Source organism: Ammodytes marinus (assembly GCF_949987685.1).
Source record: "Ammodytes marinus genome assembly, chromosome: 25".
Classification (NCBI taxonomy): Eukaryota; Metazoa; Chordata; class Actinopteri; order Uranoscopiformes; family Ammodytidae; genus Ammodytes; species Ammodytes marinus.
Genome location: NC_137229.1, coordinates 468,866 through 493,192, shown reverse-complemented (window position 1 = coordinate 493,192; position 24,327 = coordinate 468,866). Strand labels below are relative to the sequence as shown.

The following is a 24,327-nucleotide window of genomic DNA, read 5'->3' as shown; positions in this document are numbered from 1 at the left end:
CCCGGTGAAACATGGGGTGAGACTGTGACTGTGGGTAACGGTGTCATCACCTTGCCGGTGAGAAAAGCTCTGTGGCTTAACGGCTAAAATGATAACCTGCCGCCTGGGATATCATGTCCGCTAACGTTGTTCAGGGGAGGCTTCCGCGATCGGATTGCATTTCACGAGCATGAAAACACAGCCATGTAGGCATTGCATACTGACAGCGCAACAAGAGGAAATTCCTATAGAGTGAGCCGCCTGACTCCCTCCGTTAGTTTCAGTACAGCCGAAAAAAATACAATCACCACACCACCTAAACATGGACATAGTTTAAATAAAGCATCTTGTTTTTATGTTCATTAGGGCTTTGATGCAAATTCTGAAGTCTGAACATTTCGGTGGCAGCTGTGGTGCAGTTTTTTTCAGCAACTCACAGACACATGCTTGCCCATAGGCGTAGATTTGGGGAGGTGGGGCGGGGGGAGGGGGCACAGGGGATGTCCCCCCCACCCCAATAATCAGAAGAGATACATTTTTCCCCCTCAAAAAGTAAGAAAGACAACCCTATTCCCCCAAAAGAGGTAAAAATAACAGTTCAGGATGTTGAAACATTGATATAGCTCCTAATTGTTAATACATATTCCCCTATGATTTTAAAATTTAAAGTGTCATAATAGTTCACACTGCTGCTGTGTCATGAGTAGTGAGTCCTAAAAAAAATGTTTTCAACAATACAGTAGAGTAAATATTTGAAAGCAATACAGATGCCTGAGAGCCTTACTGCTTTTTATAACATTATATTTACGTCACTAGGAGCCTGTTGTCTTTTCCTTAACAGAAATTTAGACATGTCCACCATAATAATTAAATAGGCTACAGAAGGCATAAATAAGTACATTAAAATTCACCAGAATGCACAAAATGGTATGTTTGAAGTACATTTTTTTCTGGGGGAGTACCCCCAGACCCCCACTTATGTTGAAGCAAAACCGAAGCCCTTGTGCTTGCAACCCAAAAATTATCACTGGCCCCATCCTGGCCACCCCAATGAAAATGTCCTGGCTCCGCCACTGGGCACATTAACACGGTAAAATACTAGTACTGCGGCTACTTGAACGCTCCGATGACTCGGAGAGAAAAAAAATGCAACTTTCCTGCAGACGCTCTGACTGACTGATGTCACCCCCCCCTCAATGACAAACACTGTTTCTGATTGGCCAAATGACCGTCAAAGCTCATATGATAGGAGTTAACATCCGTCAATCATAGTTAGTCACTATGGTCACTCCATGTCCATGCTCCACTCCACACACACACACACACACACACACACACACGCCTGTAAATTACCTTTAACGAGACCATCAGTGCAAAGAAAGACGTTTTTAAATAGTTTTTATTACTGCTTTTGGTCTGGTCGCACACCCAGTCCGATTTCCGGTTCGCTCGTGCAAGCTCTATGGTCACATATCCGTCGCAGATTTCAGTGTGGCGAAGCAACGTGATTTGAGAGGCCTATCCCTCCAGGTGAGGGAAGGGGAGCGGGAGCCTTGTTTGAGACAGTTATTTGTCATCATAATGACTGATAACGGGGCTGAACCATCAAAGAAAAAAAAGAAAATGCAATGAAGGAAAGCTAAAAGGGAGAGTGATATAGGCTACGGGGGACGAGGGCGTTGCCAAGCAACATGTATACAATTTCACGAGAGCGAAACTAGACTGCAGTGTTTACTCCTAAATGAATGAGCGGTTGGTACTAACACAAAGTTTGCTTTGCTTCACCATCATCAGATGGCCATTATTCATCTGAAATAGTCATTATTTACAACAACATAAACACATTACCTCATCGTGATCGATACTGACTGCCGTCTCTCGTTCATTCGCTTTCTGTGAGGACTTGTAATCTTTCAGCTCCGTGAGAGAGAGTAGTTAGGCGACACTGCTGCATCAACTCATTGCAATCAGGTGTGTGTGGCAGTGACTGGCATTAGTTGATGCTAGGGGTGGGAATCTCTTGGCACCTCACGATTCGATTCGATTCCAATTCAGAGGTCAACGATTCGATTCAAAATCGATTTTCAATGCATCTCAATGCAAAACATTTTTTATGTACATAACCATGTGTGAATTTCAAAAATATATTTATATGCACATCTGAGTTTGCTACTAAGATTTTGCTAATCACTTCCTACGTTTGTGATGATCATTAAAGACAATCAACAGATGAATTGCCTTCTCTAATATTGTATTAAGAGAAAAGCTTTTCTTGTCACAAATATGACTTTCTATGAACAGTGCAATAATCAATGCAGCTTGCATTTCAACAACAAAATATGGAAGTATGTAAAAACTAAACCGATTCAGTTTTATTTTATTTCTAATCTCGTAAATCATGTTTCTATAGGATTTCTATTCTATTATCTATTATTTTCTATGTCATTTCAACACATTGTACAAAAACGTAAACAGAGATAAAGCCGGTGCAGGTCATGGGTTAGCTGCTCTCAGCCCTTTTGAAGCCACTTTGGAAACAACTCGCACATGTGTGGTGTGCATGCGCAATGGCGCAGGAAGTATTAGTATTTACAAAAAAAAAAATTATATATAAAAAAAAAATTATTAAAAAAAAAAAATTATATAAATAAAAAAAAAAAATCGATTATCAACTTTTCTGAATCGATTCAGGATCGTTTGAGAGAGAATCGATATTAATTGGAAAATCGATTTTCCACCCCTATGCAGTGTCAAAATCACTCTCACGGAGCCGAAAAGAGTCCTCACACTTTCAACACACGGACATGCACTATATTGCGCCCTTCTCAGTTCACACTCGCACGCCTTGCACGAGCTAGAAAACAGCTTTGCAACAGCGGGCGTCGTAAAAATACTACCGCTTTTGTCCAAAGGGGACGCCAACGTGCCATCTTACTCGTAGTGGCTTTAACAAGAGGAAATATAAAACGTATTGGATGTAAGTTTTGTTTTGACACAAATGGTAAATGGTAAATTGACTCCACTAATAAAGCGCTTTTCCCTGGTTTTTCACAGACTCAAAGCGCTTTACATTGTTTCGTACACATTCACCCAATCACACACACATTCATACACCGATAGCAGCAGCTACCACACAGGGTGCAAGCTAACTATCGGGAGCAAATTGGGGTTCAATGTCTTGCCCAGGGACACTTCGACATGTGGCGGGTAGGCGGGGGATCGAACCTCAGACCCTGCACTCCAGAGGCGATCTCCCTACCCACTTCGCCACTGCCGCCCCACAAGTGGTGAGGTTAAGTGTTTATTAAATATATAAGATGTACAACAGTAACAGAGTCAGTGAACTGACCTCAGAGTTTCCAGTCTACAGAGTGCACTCTCCAGAAAACCACACAGCGGCTTCACTCCTGAATCCTGCAGCAGCTTGTTGCTACTCAGCTCCAACTCTCTGAGATGGGAGGGGTTGGACTTCAGAGTTGAGGTCAGAGAAGCACAGCTGATCTCTGACAAACTGCAGTCACTCAATCTGAATGAAGAATAAATGATGGAGATAAAGATTAAATTATAATCCAATCAGATGTGTTCAGATTTTAAATGTTTAGCTAAACATTATTATGTCCTAATCTAATAACTTTTCTCTAAACTTATCGCAGTGACTTTGTTATTCTGTGTTTGTGGATCATCATAATGTCAGTTAAATTGTATTAGTTGTGAAAAAACAGTAAAACCAAATAGATATTTCCAGTAAAGCAAATACAATTCATCAATTTACAATACATTTTATGTGTAGAGATTTGACTATTTACCACAAAAAATGACATTTTATTTAAGAACTAAAAGTAAATGTACTAAATTATTCTCAATTAAACAGACTTATTTTGTTACTGCAGACTAAATTTATAAGAGAAATGAAAATAAGAACAAGTATTGCCTGTATATAAATTAGTCAATTATCACAGTGACTTTGTAAGTCTGTGCTTTTGTATCATCTATGTTATAAAAAAATATATATAATAATAATTTAAACTGAAACAAAATAAATATTTCACCTTCAGCAAATGAACTTCATCAAATTACAATAAATGTTTTGTCTAAACATGGGGCCAGATTAAAAAATAATAATAATGGAAATGAAAAGAATATGTAGATGAGATATAAAAATATGAATAAATGGAAATATAAAACTTCTTGGATGTAAATTCTGTTTACTGTTTAACTGAGGTTAAATTGTTAATTAAACATATAATGTCTCCAACAGTAATAGAGTCAGTGAACTGACCTCAGAGTCTCCAGTCTACAGAGTGGACTCTCCAGAAAACCACACAGCAGCTTCACTCCTGAATCCTGCAGCTTGTTGTTACACAGATCCAACTCTCTGAGATGGGAGGGGTTGGACTTCAGAGCTGAGGCCAGAGAAACACAGCTGATCTCTGACAAACTACAGCCACTCAATCTGAATGAAGAATAAATGATGGAGATAAAGATAAAATTATAATCCAATCAGATGTGTTCATGTTTTTAATGTTTAGCTAAACATTATTATGTCTTAATCAATGGACAACCAAAACACTAAAATAAAATAAATTATTTGGAAGAGTTAATGTGTGCAAAAGTAAGTGAACCCTGAGCTATATTGCTGAAATCGAGCAGGTAAAAACAATCAGGTGGGACAAATTGAGTGATGAAATGGACCAATGTAATGAGAAATCTTTTGTGAAGAGATTAGGCGGCACTAGTACAGCCAGAGACCAAATCAGGTCAGTTCAGGCTCACCAAAGTGAACCCATACAGGTCAGACATGCCAAGAGGAAAGAAAATCTCAGAGGAGTTGTGAGAGCACAATTACTCTTGGCTCAAACACATTACTTCTGTTTAGTAACAATATTTATTCATTTAGGCTATATTTGGCTGCTCCACCTCAAGTCAGCCCGGCCAGGCGATAGTTAAGTTTCAGTTTTGTTTTCATCTCAGTGTTATACAGCTCTTTGGACCATCTGATCGGCTCCCGACAGCGCAAATGAGTCTAAAGCCAGTGATAACTGAACTAAATTAGAGCTGCAACGATTAATCGATGAATCGATGACAAACCGATTATTAAAATAATTGGCAACTATTTTGATAATCGATTAATCGTTTTGAGTAATTTTTTATAAAAAAATTCCAAATTCTCTGATTTCAGCTTCTCAAATGTGAATATTTTCTGGTTTCTATAATCCTATTATGACAGTAAACTGAAATATCTGTGTGTTTTGGACATAATACATTTGAAGACGTCAACATGGGCTTTGGAAATGTATCAACATTTTTCAACATTTTCGGACATTTTACGGACCAAAACAGTAATCGATTAATAATCGATTAATCGAGAAAATAATCGACAGAGTAATCGATTATCAAATTAATCGTTAGCTGCAGCCCTAAACTAAATGATCAAATAAAGCTATCTCTTCCTCCCTCTATCTGTCTATCTTTCTCTCTGCACTACACACTCAGTCACTACTATCCATGCTTAAAGGAATCAGGAATTAGCACATTATTTTTAAATATTTTATATAATTTATTAATTTTTTCCCCCATATAATTTTGACGGTTTTTTGAAAAATTTGTTGGTTTGTAAGTGAAAGTAAGTAAGTTGGATTAATACAACCTGTGAAACTTACCTTTTAAATGTCTTTTATTTCATGTTTCTATGTGCTACAGAGGCTTAGATATTAAGGTTTTGGTAGATGTTGACAATTCGTAGTATTTTTTCAGAAAACCCTCAGGCGATAAGGACATGTATCCTAGATAGCCATTGGCGTCAATGGGTTAATACAAAAAATGAGATACAAGACAAATAGGCTCATTCATCTGAATGTAGAGCATGTTCACGGTGTGTTAGATGGCCGCCTATATGAACAACACAAGGGCTGAGAATACTGATCAGATAGCCTAAATTATCGATCAAACGTAAAATCATCAGGAAATGATAAAAACATCCTAAAGGAGATGTCTATGGAGTGATTTTGCTTCAAACTGTACAGGGACGAGTTGTGATACCTCAGTCGGAGCTGCAGCGTAAAGTGAAAACAAACTCAGAGTAGGTCAAACCACCTATCCAGCAGGTTAGACCCACAGCGTATGTTGCCACGGACACAGACTGAGTTGCGCTGAACCTGCTTCCTGAAACGGAAAACCCCGAGTTTCCACTAACTCAGAGCGAACAAACTCTGGGTTGCCCCAAAACACACTTCCTGAAACAGGGCTCTGAGTGTTGTCTGTACCAGCCACATCAGTTTCTGACAGGAAGATCATCACAGTTCAAAACTTCACTTCTTTATTGAGCTTTGACTTCATGTCTTTATGTTCTCTCTATCTCTCCCTCTCTCTCTCTGTTTATACAGAAGCTCAAACTCTCTGCTGCCTGTTTCTCCCTTCTGTCATCAGATCTTCAATAAGTTCATTCATATCTCTCACAGTCTACAGCCTCTTCAGTACTGACTGATGGACCACAATGGGAGTCTGTGGAAGCTGAAAGAAAAAAGGTATAACCCCAAAACGATTTGAATTGAATATATTCAAAAACTATGTAAACTACAGTCGTTGAACTGACCTCAGAGTCTCCAGTCTACAGTGTGGACTCTCCAGTGCAGCAAACAGCGTCACTCCTGAATCCTCCAGGTTGTTTCCACTCAGGTCCAGCTCTCTGAGATGGGAGGGGTTGGACTTCAGAGCCGAGGCCACAACTTCACAGTGAGTCTCTGAGAGTCCGGAGGAAGAAAGTCTGTAATGAAATGTATATTAAAAAATATGTAACTATGGAAGATGAAACTTTATTTTTACTATAATTATTTGGTTCAGCTCATCTTATTTTACTTGAATTTGACATGAAACAATAATTCTCATCGCTCTCTCTTGGACCTGAAATCTGTTTTGATAAAACCTAGCAGATGAAGCAAGACACAATGTAGTTACATTTAGGCTTCCGTGATGTTCACAGACTGAAATCATTTTAGGGCTGCAACTAACAATTGTTTAAGTAAGCAATATTATTTTGTTAATATTAGGGCTGTCAAACGATTAAAATTTTTAATCAGATTAATCACAGGATTCTGTGGATTAATCACGATTAATCACGATTAATTTTACCATTCGAAATATGCCCGAAAAAATCGAATTCTCGGTATATTGTTGTATGAACGGAAAGATAAATGACAGAAGGTGGATATGTACATTTAAAATTAGTAGGCTATGTTTATTAATTGAAAATCCAAATTATGGTTTTAATACTAAAAATAAATTTAAACCAAACCATAATTCAATTGGTCTGTCTCTTTACTATGTCCAGTGTTTCCCGCACGTTCACTCAGCAGCGGCGCCACGCCACTGCTATAAAAATCCTTCTCCTCCGCATTTTCTATTTTTTATTTTTTGGTACGTAGCTCCTTTAAGAAAATGGGCAGCGCGTAACGTAAATTACGCAGCACGCGGCAGTGCTGCACATCATCACGTAGCCAACATCAAAGAAGAACAGCGAGTGTGGCAGTTGTTGGCAGTAGTAGCCTACACGTTTGCAAAGTTAAGATTTCTAGCATTTCTTACTTGTTGTTTAAAGGCCTTTAAGTGCTCAAGTTTATTACAGAAAATACAGGTAGACCAAGTAAGGGAGGAAAGAGAAGTGAGAGAGAAGCAAGGAGAACAAGAGAGAGAGGGTGCAGTGGTAGATCCTGAACAAGGAGAGGGACAAGGAGAATTAAATGCTCCCAGGCTGGATGTAGCCTTTGTGGATGAGCAAAAACTTCACAGTTCTCCGTCTGTTGTCTTCGTTGTCCTCATCCTCCTGCAACTCTCTCTTGTTCTCTTCCCCTGACTCTCACTCAGTGCGGTTACATGGCACAACTAGATTGGATTATCACATATATCGAACAAGACACTCGAACGGACCGTGTCACTTGTCTGAGTATACATGGCCTTTCAGAAATCGGATAAATGTCCGATGCATGGCTGTCTCCACTATGCTAGGTGGCGCTGTAGCCCTTTCAACCATGCTTTCAACAAGTGGTTTTAGAGCCACGTCCGGTTCTCTTCCGTCAATAACCCATGGTGTAGTAGCCTATCACGCGCAGGCACACAAGCACAGAACGAGAAGTCCGATATGCGATATCCGATCCCTGTATACATGCAGAGAGAAAGCCGACAATGAACGAATTATCTAGGTGTTCTTATCCGACTTCTCTTGTCCGTTATTGTGCCGATTTGAGTCCGAAGTAGATCGGATAAAAGGTGTTTACATGCAGTTTAAAAGTCCTGTTGAGGTCTTATTCGTTTAGTTATCCGATTATGAGTCTGCGATTATGAGTCTGCATGTAAACGCACTGAGTGTCTCACAAAGGAGCTCAGCTCACCTGAGGTCTATTTGTAGTGCTAAGGCTCACACTGATTGGTATTCAATTAGCTTTATTTTTTATTTTTCATGTGTGTGAGTCTGTTCTTTTCAAATTTTAGTTGTGGTTTGTAATTTAAAAAGTTGTGTTTTGCCCATTTTAGCAGGAGATTTCATTTTTGAACAATGTGTCTTATGTAAAAAACAGTGTGTAGTGTTTTGAAAGAAGTGTGTTGGAGAATTTTAAACAGTGCAAAGCACTTATTGTGTTTGTAGGGTTGGTGCTTTTGTTTAGGGCATGGTTACAAAAGTCAGAGGTTGTGATGCTTTGGGCATAGCAACCACTTTTAGTGTTTAAGCATTAGGCAAAAATCTGTAAATAAATTGTGCAAATTATTTTTGCGTTGTGGCATTTTTTGTTTAACTATTAATTTCTATACAAAAATGTCAAAATCTGTAAATGAAGACACAAAAAGCAAAGTTACAACACCAATAATCCTATCTACAGTAATACACAGGACTGTTTGAATAGGATTTAAGTGCATATTCTCCTCTCAAAGTGCACCAGATTCGTGCATTCCAATGTAAAGGGTACAAAAAAATTGGCCGGGGGGGCTTGCCCCCGGCCAATTTTTTCGAGAGGGTTTGGGGACCACAGCACCGCTGCTGAAAAAAATCCTGCGGGAAACACTGGGAAACACTGATGTCTTTGGGCAAATATAGGATAGGCTATAGAATGCCATTATTTGGTGAACCTATAGGTTGTGCATTCTTAAATACAACTTGATTACAGTCCGCGGTGTGTGTGTGTGTGTGTGTGTGTGTGTGTGTGTGTGTGTGTGTGTGTGTGTGTGTGTGTGTGTGTGTGTGTAGACGCGACCACGTCCTAGGGGACTGTTCATTTGTGCCAGGAAGCCAACGTTATGTTGATGTCTACCCACACACACCTCTGAAAACTGCAGACGTTTGTGTCCTCGCGGCTCTGTACAGAGCGGACAATGTTTCTCCTCTTGTTGCTCCCGACATCAACTGCCAGCCGCGGCAGTTGATTTTATATACTATCTATGCCCCCGACACAAATGTGACCATTAGCAGTTTAAAACTTTAAAACGCGGCACGGGCTAACGTGCTGCTATGTTTGGCTGCGCGCAGCTACTGATCCTGGGTCAGCCACAACGTTAGATGACTGTAGTACAGAGCCGGTGGGATGTACGGGGCGGATCATTCTGCGCATGCGTTAAATGCGTTAAAAAAATTAACGCCGTTAATTCCAGAAATTAATCACCCTGCGTTAACGCGATAATTTTGACAGCCCTAGTTAATATACATGTTAAATCAATAGGCAGGTATCATAATTGACCCTTATGCATATGTATGCAATAATGTAATAGTTGTTAAGATGTAATATCATTTTAGCCTAGCTCATTCTTTTTCTTAGTGTAAGTTATGCTAGTGCTATCTGCTTGTGTGTATGCACAGGCTTATATTTGCGTTTGTGAAAATGTGAAAGAAATATTTGGCTATTTAGTAATCATATTTTTGTTTGTATTCCTTAGTTTTACAAAAAGAAAACAATGCTTGGAGTGAACTCTTCAATAAACCATCTTAAGAAGCCAGCTTCATTTATTGCCTTGTTCGCTATCTGCCTACGCATTGATAGGACACAACTGCTAGGACAGAATACTATTCGAGTCGAGAGCATTGTTTCCCTCCTGTGAGATCCAAACATTTCCAACAATGTCTGATTATAGTTTAATCTTCCAGGGTCAAATGTCATGGAAAAAAGATGCATGTAATCATAACATGATTTTATCGAACGAAATAGGCCTATACAGTACCAACGTTTGCCACCGCACATTTCTGCCTGTCTATGTAAGGTTTTTGTGTGCCGCAAGCTTTATAAATGAGCTCCTAGGTGAATACGTAGTGTAGTGGCAATCTACAAAACAAACCCCACTTGAGGGGTCAGCCATAAGCAACGTGTGGTGGTGTAGCATCAAAAAGGGAAGTCCGCCAGGAGTACACGTTTAACCATTTTTAGTATTTTAGAACTGTGCAAAATGAGAGAGAAGCTCCTATAACTTAAAAATAACCCACCCCGTGCATCCCACCCACTCCCAACTATAGTCACTATAAAGTTGTGGCTGACCCAGGATCAGTAGCTGCGGGTGGCCAAACATAGCAGCACGCTAGCCTATGTTTGGACCTGTTAACTGCCATGTCTGTGTCGCGGGCGGCAGTTGCTGTCGGTAGCAACAGGAGGCGAAAAATTTTCTGCTCCATTCAGAGCAAGGGAGGACAAAAACGTCTGCAGTTTTCAGAGGTGTGTGTGATTAATACGGGACATCAACAACATAACGTCGGCTCTACTAAGCAGTTTAACCACTATTTAAAGAATAATACAGTTGGTTTGTGATGTATCTGAGAAACTAAACTAGTAATCTATACTGATATATGAAGTAAATCACATCTGTAGAGCCAATTAACCAACTCTACATTAGGCCTGTTTGGTGCGGTTTGGGAGAACTCGGTCGTACACGTGTTTGTGTATCCAATAACCAATGTCCAATACTATTTGCTTTAAGTGCTGTGACTCATTTATTGCTTGTTGTGATGCATGCTCACCAATAGTTCATATTCCAAATTGTTTCTGTTGTAAGGTAGGCAAGGCAAGGCAAGTTTATTTATATAGCACAATTCAAACACAAGGCCACTCAAAGTGCTTTACAGGGGCAAGATTAAAATACATAAAACAGATTAGAAGACATTTAAAAGCGAACGAAAAGAAGTAAAACATTTAGATAAAATAAAAAGTACAGGTTAAAATGGAAACAGAAAAGTCTTCAGACTCGATTTAAAAGAACTGAGGGTTGCAGCAGACCTCAGGTTTTCTGGGAGTTTGTTCCAGATATTTGGTGCATATAAACTAAAAGCTGCTTCTCCTCGTTTAGTCCTAACTCTTGGGACTGTAAGTAAACCTGTCCCAGACGACCTAAGGGCTCTGGACAGTTCATAACGTATCAGCAGATCAGTAATGTATTTTGGCGCTAAACCATTTAGTGCTTTATAAACCAACATCAGTATTTTGAAATCAATTCTTTGAGTGACAGGAAGCCAGTGTAAAGACCTCAGAACTGGGGTAATGTGATCCACTTTTTTGGTCCTAGTGAGGACTCGAGCAGCAGCGTTCTGAATTAGCTGAAGCTGTCTGATAGATTTTTTTGGAAGGCCAGCAAGGACACTGTTACAGTAGTCAAGTCTACTAAAGATAAATGCATGGACAAGTTTTTCTAAATCTTGCTGAGACATAAGTCCTTTACTTCTTGATATGTTTTTAAGGTGGTAGTATGCTGACTTATTAATTGATTTAATGTGTTTCTTGAAATTCAAGTCGGAGTCTATGACAACACCAAGATTTCTGGCTTGTTGTGTGGTTTCTATCATAACAGATGTAAGCTGTGCGCTGACTTTTAATTGTTCATCTTTGGCACCAAAGACAATTACTTCAGTTTTGTCGTTGTTTAATTGAAGGAAATATTGGCACATCCAATCATTGATTTGTTCAATGCACTTACTCAGTGCTTGTATCGGACTGTAGTCTCCTGGTGATAAGGTTATGTAAATTTGTGTGTCGTTTGCATAATTATGGTAGCATAATTTGTTCTTATTCATAATCTGAGCTAGTGGGAGCATGTAGATGTTAAACAGAAGAGGCCCAAGAATGGAACCTTGGGGGACCCCGCATTCAATATGTGTCCGCTCAGATGTGAAATTGCCTATTGACACATAGTAGTCTCTGTCCTTTAAGTAGGATTCAAACCAGTTTAGCACAGTTCCAGAGAGTCCAACCCAGTTTGCTAGTCGATCTAGTAATATGCTGTGGTAAGTTCATTCAGGCTGTTAAGTACAGAGCAAACAATGTATCACAGACGCTGATAAGTTTACATGTTGACACGGTACAAAACTGTTTGCTTTCCCCAAATTACACACACCTGGCCGTGCCAAGTGATTATCATGTATGCTTTCTAATGAGCCAAAGCTCCACCCAGTGGTCAAACACCAACCTGCATCTTCACCAAATAAACCAAAAACAAAAGAATAGCCTAATGGCTCCAACATCTGTACTTACACAGCCTTTCTGCAGTTCCTCACAACTGGAATCAGTCTCCGTCGTCCCTCCCCTGATGTCTTGTACTTCTTCAGGTTCAACTCATCCAGAACCTCGTCTGACATCTGCAGCATGTAGGCCAGAGCTGAGCAGTGGATCACAGAGAGTTTCTTCTTTGACCTGTTCTCTGACTTCAGGAACTCCTGGATCTCCTGATGAACTGAGAGGTCGTTCATCTCCGTCAGACAGTGGAAGATGTTGATGCTTCTGTCAGGAGATATCCTATCACTGTTCATCTTCTTCAGGTTGTTGATGACTCTCTGGATAATTTCTGGACTGTTGTCTGTTGGACCCAGCAAGCCTCTCAAGAGTCTCTGGTTGGACTCCAGAGAGAGGCCATGAAGAAAGCGGACAAACAGGTCCAGGTGGCCATTTTTACTTTCAAGGGATTTCTGCATGGCTCTCCTCAAAAATTCATCTAGGGAAAGGTAATGGTCTGTCTGTGGTAAGGCCTTGCACATGGCTCCAGGGGATAGGTAATCATTTTTTTCTTCTTCTTCTTCTTCTTCTTCTTCTTCTTCTTCTTCTTCTTCTTCATCATCATGCTCATCTCTCAGGAAACCCTCCACTACCTCTGTGTTCCTGTTGGTGTAACAGTGGTACATATAGACTGCAGCCAGAAACTCCTGGACGCTCAGATGAACAAAGCTGTAGACTGTTTTCTGGAAGATCACACTCTCTTTCTTGAAGATCTCGGTACAAACTCCTGAGTACACCAAGGCCTCTGTGACATCCAGACCACACCGCTCCAGGTCTTCTTGGTAGAACATGACGTTTCCTTCCTGCAGTTGTTCAAACGCCAGCCTCCCCAGCTTCAGAAGAACTTCCCTGTCAGCCTCCGTCAGCTCCTGTGGACTCGTCTCATGTCCATCTTCATACTTCTGCTTCTTCCTCTGCGTCTGAACCAGCATGAAGTGTGAGTACAGGCCAGTCAGGGTGTTGGGCAGCTCTCCTCTCTGGTCTGTAGTCAACATGTGCTCCAGAACTGTAGCTGTGATCCAGCAGAAGACTGGGATCAGACACATGATGTGGAGGCTCCTGGATGTGTTGATGTGTGAGATGATGCTGCTGGACAGCTCTTCATCACTGTATCTTCTCCTGAAGTACTCCTCCTTCTGTGGGTCAGTGAAGCCTCGTACTTCTGTCACTCTGTCAACACATGAAGGAGGGATCTGATTGGCTGCTGCAGGTCGGGAAGTTATCCAGATGAGAGCCGAGGGAAGCAGATTCCCCTTGATGAGGTTCGTCAGCAGCACGTTGATAGATGACTTCTGTGTGATATCAGACACAACCTCATTGTTGTGGAAATCCAGTGAAAGTCTGCTTTCATCCAGGCCGTCAAAGATGAACAAAACTTTACAGACAGAGAGCTTCTCCGCTGTGACCTTCTGTAATGTTGGATGGAAGACATGGAGCAGCATGAGAAGACTGTACTGCTCATCTCTGATCAAGTTCAGCTCCCTGAAGGAAAGCAGAATCAGCAGACTGATATCTTGGTTTTCCAAGCCCTCTGCCCAGTCCAGAGTGAACTTCTGCACTGAGAAGGTTTTTCCAATGCCAGCGACTCCGTTGGTCATAACGACTCTGATGGGTCTGATTTTATTCTGTTGGTCGGGTAAGGCTTTAAAGATGTCGTGGCATTTGATTGGAGTGTCATTGAGGGTCTCTATCTTGGAAGCTTTCTCAAGCTGCTTCACCTCATGTTGGGTATTGACCTCTTCACTCTGTCCCTCTGTGATGTAGAGCTCAGTGTAGATCTTGTTGAGGAGGGTTTTAATCCCTTCTTCATCAGTTCCTTCAGTCACACGTTCACATCTCTTCTTCAGACTGATCTTATGTTCGTCTAAAACCTCCTGCAGACCACTATCTGCTGGAAGACAAGAAAAAAATATAAAGTGATTTTTTTTGAGAATCTGTTCTATTTCATGACCAGCATTAAAATGTTCTACAAAATAATAAAGCAAGGGTTTTACCATTCAAGGGCTTTTGGAAAACACTTTAATATCTATATTGTACAGCACAGCGAAAAAAAACAATAAGAATCCTGTTTTCAGACATGATGACTCCAGCTGACAGATCTACAGTCTTACCATGTACAGTGCTGGTCTGACTGGCTGAGGTGAAGCACTGTCTGCAGGACCATTGTCCAGAGCTGGTAGAGACTGGATCCTTCAGGACGTCCTGACACAAAGCACAGCAGGACGGCTGCTCCTCTCTGTGGAGATCAGCACTTTCTTTATAACACATTACAAGTGTGTGGTTATAGTGGTGGCCAACCCATGGCTCACTAGTCTAATGCAGCTCTTTCACTACATATATATTCAATGTATAGACCCCTTACCGTGTTTATCAACACGGCGGATGCGCGCACTGCATGTTTGCAGAAAGAAAAATTGTTTGGCTGGTTGCCATGGTTACCCGTTTGGTTATATTGCAGTTGTGGTGTTTCTTTATAGGTCCATGGTGCTAAATAGCGATGTTGTCAGCTTACTAAAAACAGTTTATCAGCGAGTGATAACATTGGTTATGCAGAAACATTAACACTATTGAACGAGATACGTCTTAATGACCCATACGTGTTGACGGCAGTTGAGTAGATAAATGATGAGAAGAAATGGCCCCGACGACTTCAGTGGCCGGACTGCTGTTGGAGAGTGACAGTAAAGACCGGCAGACAGATAGACAGAGAGAGGCAGAGATGCCTTTATTTCATAATTTAGCTTTTTGATTTAAAAGTGATCATAACTAGCCGTGATCATCTGTTTTTAGACTGACTCCTGCTTTCGGGGCCGTTGGGCTCACGAGCCGACCAGCTTATCAGACCAGCTGTTTGAGACGGAGTTGAAAAGGAAAGTGAAACTTATGGTGGAGCAGTTAAATTGTTAAATTAATAAATAGTATAACCAAACACAATAATGTGTTGTGTTATCTGCTTTAGTGGCCTACAGTACGCTAGCACACGTCGACCCCACTTGGTTTTCGTTTATTGATTTTTCCTAAATGGTATGATTTAGCCTACTTACCGGCTACACGTGTACACGTGCTAACCCCTACTGCCTAGTCAAACTATAGAGTCAAACACAAGGGAAGAGGACGGAGATGTATAACGTCTGGCCATTGTAAACAAGCCTCCATTGCTTTCCATTGCTATAGCCTCGTCTCCGGTCACTGTCCTTATTGTAAACATTTCACAACTCATTTATGTAATTATACAGCGGTGCATTTGGACATTTACTAGCTTTATCACCATTCAAACTAAAAATAAACGGTTTGTGCATCCAACAGCACAACAATACATGATTGTGGCTCGTGTCGCTCTTGTCTCTTTCTGCAAATGACATGCGCAGTAGAGCGGGGAGTGACGCTGTGTGACGTAGACTGGTAAGGGGTCTATATCATGAATATAAATCTGTGATGAACATGTGTCCACTTAAATGGATGGAACAAAATCACAGTCCTTAAATGGGTTCATATCACAAACTTCTACATTGTAACAAACAAGCATGTTCTATGATGGTGTTTGCAAAAGCTCACACCTCTCTGCAAAGAAAGACCAATATCTACGGTCGCTTCAATGTCCCAAAATAGAAACAGTCTCTTACTTTGTGTCTGAAGGTCCAGGTTCATTGCTTTCAATGAGACCCTGAACTTAACATGAACCTGATTTGTTAAAAGCAACAAATAGTTAATTTGATTTAGTTATTATTGTCTCATTATTATCTACAGCTGGAAAAAATATATTTGAGATTGAAGACTTTCCACTAGGGGTGTAACACTAAATGGGAGAAAAACACTAAACGTTTAGTAAAATCGCCAACCGTTTAAAGGTTAATTAGGCCTTGTTTTGTGACGTGGTAACGTGCGCAGGCAAAGAGACAGAAAAGAAAAGCGCTGTGTCACTGAGCAATTTTCAGAGACTAAAGTAAAATTCAAACTTTGTGAAAGTGAGTTGGTTTATTACGAACCATTAGAAATAATAACACAGTGATGTTAAACATCAGCTTATTGTCCATGTGCGCGAGTTCACGTAGGCCTACGTTTGGAAATAGCCCGTGTAGTATTGGTAGCCCACGTGTGTCCGATGACAGGGCAGTTGTCTTAATGTGCGCACAGTCTTAATAATAAACAGAAAGTTACTTTTGCATTTTCATTAATGGCTTGTCTATTAGAATGTTAAGTCTAAAGAGCTCCTAAAACATTTGAACCTTATTAGTTTAGGCTACATTTGGCTTGGTTTTCCCAATGTTTTTATGCTCATAGACTAGTCGACTGGTCTAAATTAAATCTTCCGTTTAAACGTCAGGGAAATAAGTCGCAAGGTGCATCCCTAAAACATAAGCTGCTTGGACTGTATGTGGCGGATAAAGAACTCGGACTGGGATCAGAAGTAAATACTTGATAAGGATATAACCTAGTGACAAAATTAGAACTTGTGCAAATATAAAAGAAAATGTTGTAGTGTAGATCATTTAAAACTGAATAATAATAATGGATAGGATTTATATAGCGCTTTATTTCCTAAGGACTCAAAGCGCTTACAGGGTTCCAGGTTCCATTCATTCACACACAGTCATACCGGTGGTGGTAAACTACAATATTAGCCACAGCTGCCCTCAGTTTAAAGCAAAAACAGTGTCTTACTTTGTGTGTGAGGGTCCAGGTTCATCGTCCAGGCTGAAGACAGGAGGTTTCCCTTTGGACCAGTCACTCTTCAAAGACAAACAGTCGGAGTCTGGAGACCCTGATCTCTGTCTGTGGAAACAACAATGTTTTACACAGATCATTAGTCTAATGTAAAGAGCAGAGATAACACTATCCTTTAATGCAGTGGTTCTCAAAGTGCGGCCTGGTAGGGATGCACCGAAATGAAAATACTTGGCCGAAACCGAATAAAATTAAACAGTTGGCCGAAAGGCCGAAACCGAATACCGAAAGAGGCTTTTGCAGTTTTGTTTATTTATTTAGACAATTCTTTCAACATTGCATACATGAACTCCCAAATGTTCTCCTCAAACATAGCCAAAAACAACTAAAAAGCAACCCTAAATAAATAAAGAAACAGTAAAACCTTCAAATCTAAGAGTAAAATTAACATTTTACTAAAATTAACATTTACTAGGAATGTAATTTTTAAACACTCATTAATTTGTATCTTGACTTATATGAGGATGAATCTACAAAAAGATCGACTTAATGCCTTTAAAAAAAAAAAAATTGCAGTGCAAAAAAAAAGTGCACCACAATATATATACCACCATAATGTTCAGACTTCAGAATTTGCATCAAAGCCCTAATGATCATAACAATGAGAGGCCATGATTAGGAGGTGATAGTAACTTTTTCGGCTGTTGATTGAAACTAATGGGGGGAGGCAGCTCACTGGACATATTCTTAAATCGCGCAGTCAGTTTGCCGGCATGGCTCTGTGTATTCGGCTCGAGAAATGCAATCAGATCGTAGGAGGAGCCTTTCCCCCCAACAGGGATATCTCCGGTTGTCATTTTAGCCGTCAAACCAGAGTGTATTTGCGCTGCGGCTCTCACCAGCGAGGTGTCACTGTGAATGACACCGTTACCAACTGTCACTGAGTTTCACCGGGTGAATCGCTGCTTCGCTCGAGCAAGTCTTTTGTGTTTCTATAGTGATTTAACAACAGTCTTGGACTAGCGTTTTAACTTAATGCTGCTTAAAGCATTGCACTGCGCCATGTTTTATCCAGTTTGAAAAAATGCTCCCACACTGGACCACATTTTCATGCACGCACCTTACAGACTGCTCCTGTTGCGCGCTCACTAAGAGACGTGGACTCGCATACACTGTTACGTCTCTCTTTACTTTCATTTCCTGGTTTACAAGCGCGCAGCTCTTTTAAATAAATATTTCCTTATTGTCATTTAGTTCGTCAATATTCGGTAATTTTGTTTCGGGCCGAAACCGAAAATGACTTATTCTGTCATTTTCGGCCGAACATTTTCGGTGGCCGAATGTTCGGTGCATCCCTAATATCTGGCGTCCCGCATTGAATTATGAATTATAAAAATTAAAAAAGAAAAAGTATATATATGCCTATATATTTTTTTTTCAAACGCACGGAGGGGATGCGTCCCCCGTAACAGTAATAATAACAGTACAGGGGTCGAAACACTTAAATATCCCTCCTAATTGTTTATATTCATTCCCCAATTATTTCAAACACCCCTACAGTGGACCATACCATCTTAAACTTGCTGACGTTCGGCTGGCCTCGACTGCTTCTCGTTGCAGACGGCTGGTCATCCTCCCGCAGTGCAGCAGGTAGTGTTGTGGTCCCAATATTAGTTGTTAGATAGTAATCTTGTTAAGCCCAATACGATGCACTTTCTTACCTTCAGGGTGAATTAGATTGGGTCAAGTGTCTAAGGATGGATGCTAACATTATCTGGTTTGTAACTCTTTTGCCTAAAGTTTAGCTAACAAGCTAACGTTAGCTAGCTGCTGATAGCGATGGACCTAACTGCTTAGTTGGCTGCTGATAGCCCACCCTGTTTATTTCCAATGTATAGTGTCATAATAGTTAACATTGCTGCTGCATCATGAGAAGTGAGTCCAACAAGAGAACACTCCAATAGGTGATACGTTTTCAATGTGCAGAAAGTTTTGAACAATAAAGTAAAATAAATATTTGAATGCAATACAGAATGCCTCAGTGCCTTACTGATTTATATTCCATATGGGAGCTACTTGTCTTTTCCTTAACATGTCCACCTTAAATAAATACAGAAGACACAAAATGAAGTGTTTCAAATTCCTCAAATTTTTCTGGGGGACTACCCCTAGACTCCCACTTTTAATGTGTCCCCCCAATGTTGAAATTAAACCTAGCCCTTCATTTATTAATTAAAATGTGTTAATTACACATTACTGGATGCAGACCAATACAAGTAAAATGTAAAGACTCAACCTGGCCATTGAAATTATTTCAGTTTTTTCCAGTTTTTTCCTTCGGCGGTCCTATGTTGGGTTCCTAAATTGGCTCTCAGCTATCAAAAGTTTGAGAACCCCTGCTTTAATGACATCATGTACGAAGCCTAGAGGGGTTATGTTTGCATTTTTTTTAAATAAGTATTTACCGTGTTTATTTCTCTTAGATCTTGAGATGAAAGACCTTTTGTGATAACAGATTGATTATTCAATATTAGGGATGGGCACGAGTAGTGTTTTCGCTACTCGAGTGATCGCTTGCATTCCTCGAGGATCAATCGATTCCTCGTTAAACTTTTTTCCATTTTTAGAACGCAACGCATCTGTCTGCAGAATAACGGTTCACCGCAATAAAGCGTATAGTGTATTCCAACACATTTTATACTATGCTTATACTGTTTCAGAAGGACATTATACTGAGTTAGAGTGTCTCATTCTGCTTGATGCTTAACCCTAACTCAAGGACAGGAATGGGAATTGCTTAATCTGTAGATCATTCAAATTGCACACAAAAGGAGATTCCGGGGTGACTCTCTTATGAGGGCAATTTAGGACAGTCTGGTTAAGATTTAACAGCTAATTTATTGGCCCCTGGCCAAAAGGGTTGTTCTAAAGCACACAAGCAGACATTGTGGCGACATGCCTTGCAGGCCAGGAGATGATGCTGTAAGAAAGTAGGCAGTGTCCAGATAGTTCAAATTCACCAATCAGATTGATTAAGGGCAGATCTTAGTGAGGGAAACTGACCAACCAGGGGATCACATTTTGGGGTTAAAAGGGAAGCACACACTGACAGAGAGGAGGTTGGGATAATGGAATTGGCTAACCAGGGCATGACCAACCTGGTCTGACACAGGAGATGGGTTATTTTATCCTAATAAAATACTTTATCCACCTCAACTCATTCCTGGCTCAGCAGACTCATTTATATTCTTCAAACTAACACCTTTTGTGACTGGACCCCAGAAAATATGCTGCAAGCGCTCAATGCTTATTGCCAAACAGTCACAGTTGCCATATGATATTAAGGATATATTTTCCACAAGTTTAAAACACCTTTTCCTCACTGAAAGTAATTAAATAGACGGGCCACAGTTTAAACCGATCAAGTAGGTCTGCAGTGGGGAGAAACAAAGAGAAAAAAAGCATGGGCTGTAGTTGGCTAACAAAAAAATTGCCTTAGTCACCATTTAAAATAAGAAGGGCAGCAAATAATATAAAATGATTGTCCTACAATTTAAATACATATAAATAACTCACCAAAGCAGTAGACTTAAGTAGCCTAGTTGTATATCCAACCGCGTAATGCTCACTCCGTGTCCGCGAATAATTACCGCGACTAATTCCTCATTAACGGAACGTTACACCGGTCGGCTTGTGAATCTCATCCCCATATTCCCTATTGAAGGCTTCTTAACTGTTGTTGGCTCGGAGTGAATGTGCCTGAAGTAAGCTTTGCTTCTTCTTTACTTTTCTTTCCAAGCGGAGAGCACCTTGCATGCTCACCTGGAGTCTACTCATTACTAACTGAGAGTAACAGGTGTCATCTCCCCTTTTTATAAACGTAACTTTATCATCTGCTTTGAAATAATTGGACAGTTACATTCCTGAAAATGTTCTGGAGAAAGGAGAGACCGTGTTCAGCTCCGCGGTGCTGTGGAAAACACAGGCTGCGCTGCGGTGGCACGGAGGTGGCAGTTATTTTCAGTTGCTGTTTGACACAACGCTCAGTTTATTGCACTTGCATCCAAATAATAAATTTTGTTAAACTTTATTTTATCCGTTTTGTGTCGTTTTGTACACGTAACATTTTAAAAAGGGGCGGCCCGCCGGCCTAAAGGCTACAGACACTTAAAAAAAAAACAACGATTTTCCTCATCCACCGATCGAGTTCATTTGAAACGAGGAGTACTCGAGTACTCGATTACTCACGCCCATCCCTATTCAATATCTCAAAATATTGACAAAAATAAACTGATCTCGAGATTTGATGACAAAACCTTGTTTAATTCTTCTTATATTATTGAGAGTGCAGACTTTCTACATGTTTGAAGTTATCACATTACTGAATCCTATCCACTCAGTTTACAGTAGAAACAGTCTCTTACTTTTTGTGTGAAGGTCCAGGTTCACTACTGAGGACTGAGGGTTTTCTTTTAGACCGGTCCTCTTCCTCCACATCACTCATCTTCTGCAGTATAAGAGGTAACCTTTAACACTGGAGACAGGCAGACAGACAGACAGACAGGCACGCACACGCACACACACACACACACACAACCATGTGTATTTTCCAGGAATCATAATGACAAACTTTGTTTAAATCCATAAAATAGTCAGACTTCAGTAAGACACTGTCTACTGTCTGACTGTGGCTGCTCTGTGTTTTGACTTGCTTTGTAGCTGTGAAACATGGTTTGATTGGCAATATTCCAGTTAGTCCAAGTCCCTTGTTTCAGTAACCATTAATACACAGGTAGGAGGGATTTTACACAGGCTCAATTAACAGATTATTCAGTCATTATTTGCATTCTGTAGTTGTTTATAGTTTTACAAATAATTGAACGTACCTGGTTTTTCCACTTCTGCATGTTGTAGCTTGTTGTTCTGTTGAGACCTGTGTTTCCTCCCTCTAGCTGTGCCTTCTATTTCCTTCTTTCTCTTATTGTTGTTTAATGGCGGTGACACCCAGGGTTAAAGGCGTATTACCTCTCTGGGACAGAGGAACAAGGGCAACAAAAACAGTTTTAAAATAGTTTTAATACAAGTTCTTCTTTCTGCCAGTTGCTATTAATACAGACATGTAGCAGTGATTTGACACAGACTCAATACAAACAGATTTTTCTTTATCTATTTGCAGTTTATAGTTTGTTAACAGTTGTACAAACAAATGAACAGACCTGTTTTTCCACTTCTGTATGTTGTAGCGTGATACTCTGTTCTGTTCTGTTCTGTTGAGAGCTGGGTTCCCTCCCTCTACCTGTGACTTCGATTTCCTTCTTCCTCTTTTTATGTAATGGTGGGAGGGACCCAGTGTTAAAGGCGTATTACCTCTCCTTTCCTTTGCTGGAGTGATGGCCAGAGTTTCTTTAATCAACAAGGACAAAGGCAAAAGAACAACAAAAAAGAAAAAAACCTTTTTATAAAGTGAGTTATTTGTCTACTGTCATTTCTGCCAGTTGCCATTAATACACATGTAGGAGTCATCTAATGCAGAGTGATACAATACTACAGCTACTGGAATGAGTGTGAAACATTACATTTGGCCCAAACAATATCTGAAAATGGTGAAAAAAAGCTTTCCAAAAATAATGAGCCACACTTGCCCACATAGTGGCGCTATAATAAACAGTAGAAAATAAAGTTTAAAAAATTCTCAATATGAGTTGTACGCTAAATTAAATGTGTCATGTACGGAAATGAAAGGATAAATATACTTTTCCCTCCTCTTTCTGCCTAATCATCATGGCGGTCACAATGGTCACTGTATCAGATTAGACGATTATTTTGCGATTTATTTGTGCCGTTACTTGGCCGAGAGAAATGACATAAGACTACACGTTGGTCACCTACACGACGTACAGGACATTTACTTGTTATATATTTATTTTACACTTTGCTATTACCATGTTAACTCGAGTAGTCTACCGGTAAATTATTATTAGCGCTTCACTGGTAGCTGTTACCATGGAGACAATGAATGATTTGCTAGCTTGAATCTACAACCGGCAGTTACTCACCGTTTCTCTGAAGTGCCTCTGATATTTCCTTCTCTCGTCAGTAATCTTCTTTTTTAACCCTGTCCTGGTCGTCCCTCGTTGACACATCTCAAAGACAGGCGTGTTGTTTCCAGAGAAAACAAACATATTTCCACCTAACGGCTCCATGGAGGTGATATCCCTTATTACACCGGCAACTTCTCTTCCACCAACCGTCGTTTGTTTCTAGCGCTCCGTGCTCCTATTGGACAACGTCACCGCCGTGGAGGAAGACGTCACAGGAAAAAATAAATTATCTCTGCAAATTACCAAAATTTCATAGTGCCGTGACTATAAATCTATATAACTATAAATCTTATACATTCATTTCGTAATAGGCCCATGTTATAAATACGGGGGAAACTCCTCCTTTGTCGCATTTCGTCACACGTCTGGCATACAGGATGAGGTATGATGAAAAAAAAACAAAAAAAAAAACAAAAAAAAACACAACATTAAAGCTGGGGTATATGATTTCTGATTGGTCAAAGTTAACATGAGCTGTACACTTTGACCAATCAGAGCGAGGCTCCGATTCTCTGTTCTTATTGGCTGTTGGGACTGTCCATTCACTTTGGCACGACTTTGTTGGTGTAGAGCGTGTCAGGGAGGAACCATAGGGGAGGGACCAAAGAGAACAAGTGGAGCGGTTGAGGTATTTGAATTCGAATCTCTTTCCCAACTGCCATTTTCTCCCCAAATCCTCCACCCCAGCTTTAACATGAATTTATACAACGGCAAATTAGGGCCACCGTGGAAATAAAAAGAAGCGTATTTGAGTTTTTCGTCTCTTCACACTGCAGCTCCGACTGAAGAAAGCTGTCACAGCGTGTGATCAGTCATTTATCTGATCATTATTCTCAGCCCTCATATTGTTCATATAAGCCACCTAACACACCATGAACATGCTCTACATTGACAGTTTTATTTATTTGACGTGAACACTGTCAACAGTCAATGGGTGGGCACCTGTCTGTGCGGTCTCTCCAGCAGCAGGACGCAGAAGTGGCGGCATTAAGCACGGCATGTATCCGCCTCTGAGACACTGTTATCGGACACTTATACCTGGCAGAATCGGCTGGATAACCAGGCGGACAACA

At 40.4% G+C, this 24,327-nt stretch overlaps 1 protein-coding gene across 7 annotated transcripts in view; it reads right to left on the bottom strand.

The window, feature by feature from the left end:
- Window positions 1-22,446, bottom strand: part of LOC307270234 (uncharacterized protein) — an 83,403-nt gene extending 60,957 nt beyond the window's left edge. For 4 of the 7 annotated variants that reach the window (XM_080053409.1, XM_080053411.1, XM_080053413.1 and 1 more), the window contains exons 1-9: window positions 22,370-22,446; window positions 22,040-22,182; window positions 21,578-21,687; window positions 17,151-17,261; window positions 14,600-14,724; window positions 12,471-14,379; window positions 6,572-6,742; window positions 4,259-4,432; window positions 3,329-3,505 (exon numbers count right to left, since the gene is read on the bottom strand). In XM_080053409.1, the coding sequence (XP_079909535.1) occupies window positions 3,329-3,505; window positions 4,259-4,432; window positions 6,572-6,742; window positions 12,471-14,379; window positions 14,600-14,724; window positions 17,151-17,261; window positions 21,578-21,657 (2,747 nt within the window). In that variant the 5' untranslated portion in view covers window positions 21,658-21,687; window positions 22,040-22,182; window positions 22,370-22,446. The remainder of the gene's footprint in view (window positions 1-3,328; window positions 3,506-4,258; window positions 4,433-6,571; window positions 6,743-12,470; window positions 14,380-14,599; window positions 14,725-17,150; window positions 17,262-21,577; window positions 21,688-22,039; window positions 22,183-22,369) is intronic. The other 3 variants (XM_080053410.1, XM_080053412.1, XM_080053414.1) reach the window with 3 other exon arrangements.
- Between the last annotated feature and the right edge of the window lie 1,881 nt (window positions 22,447-24,327).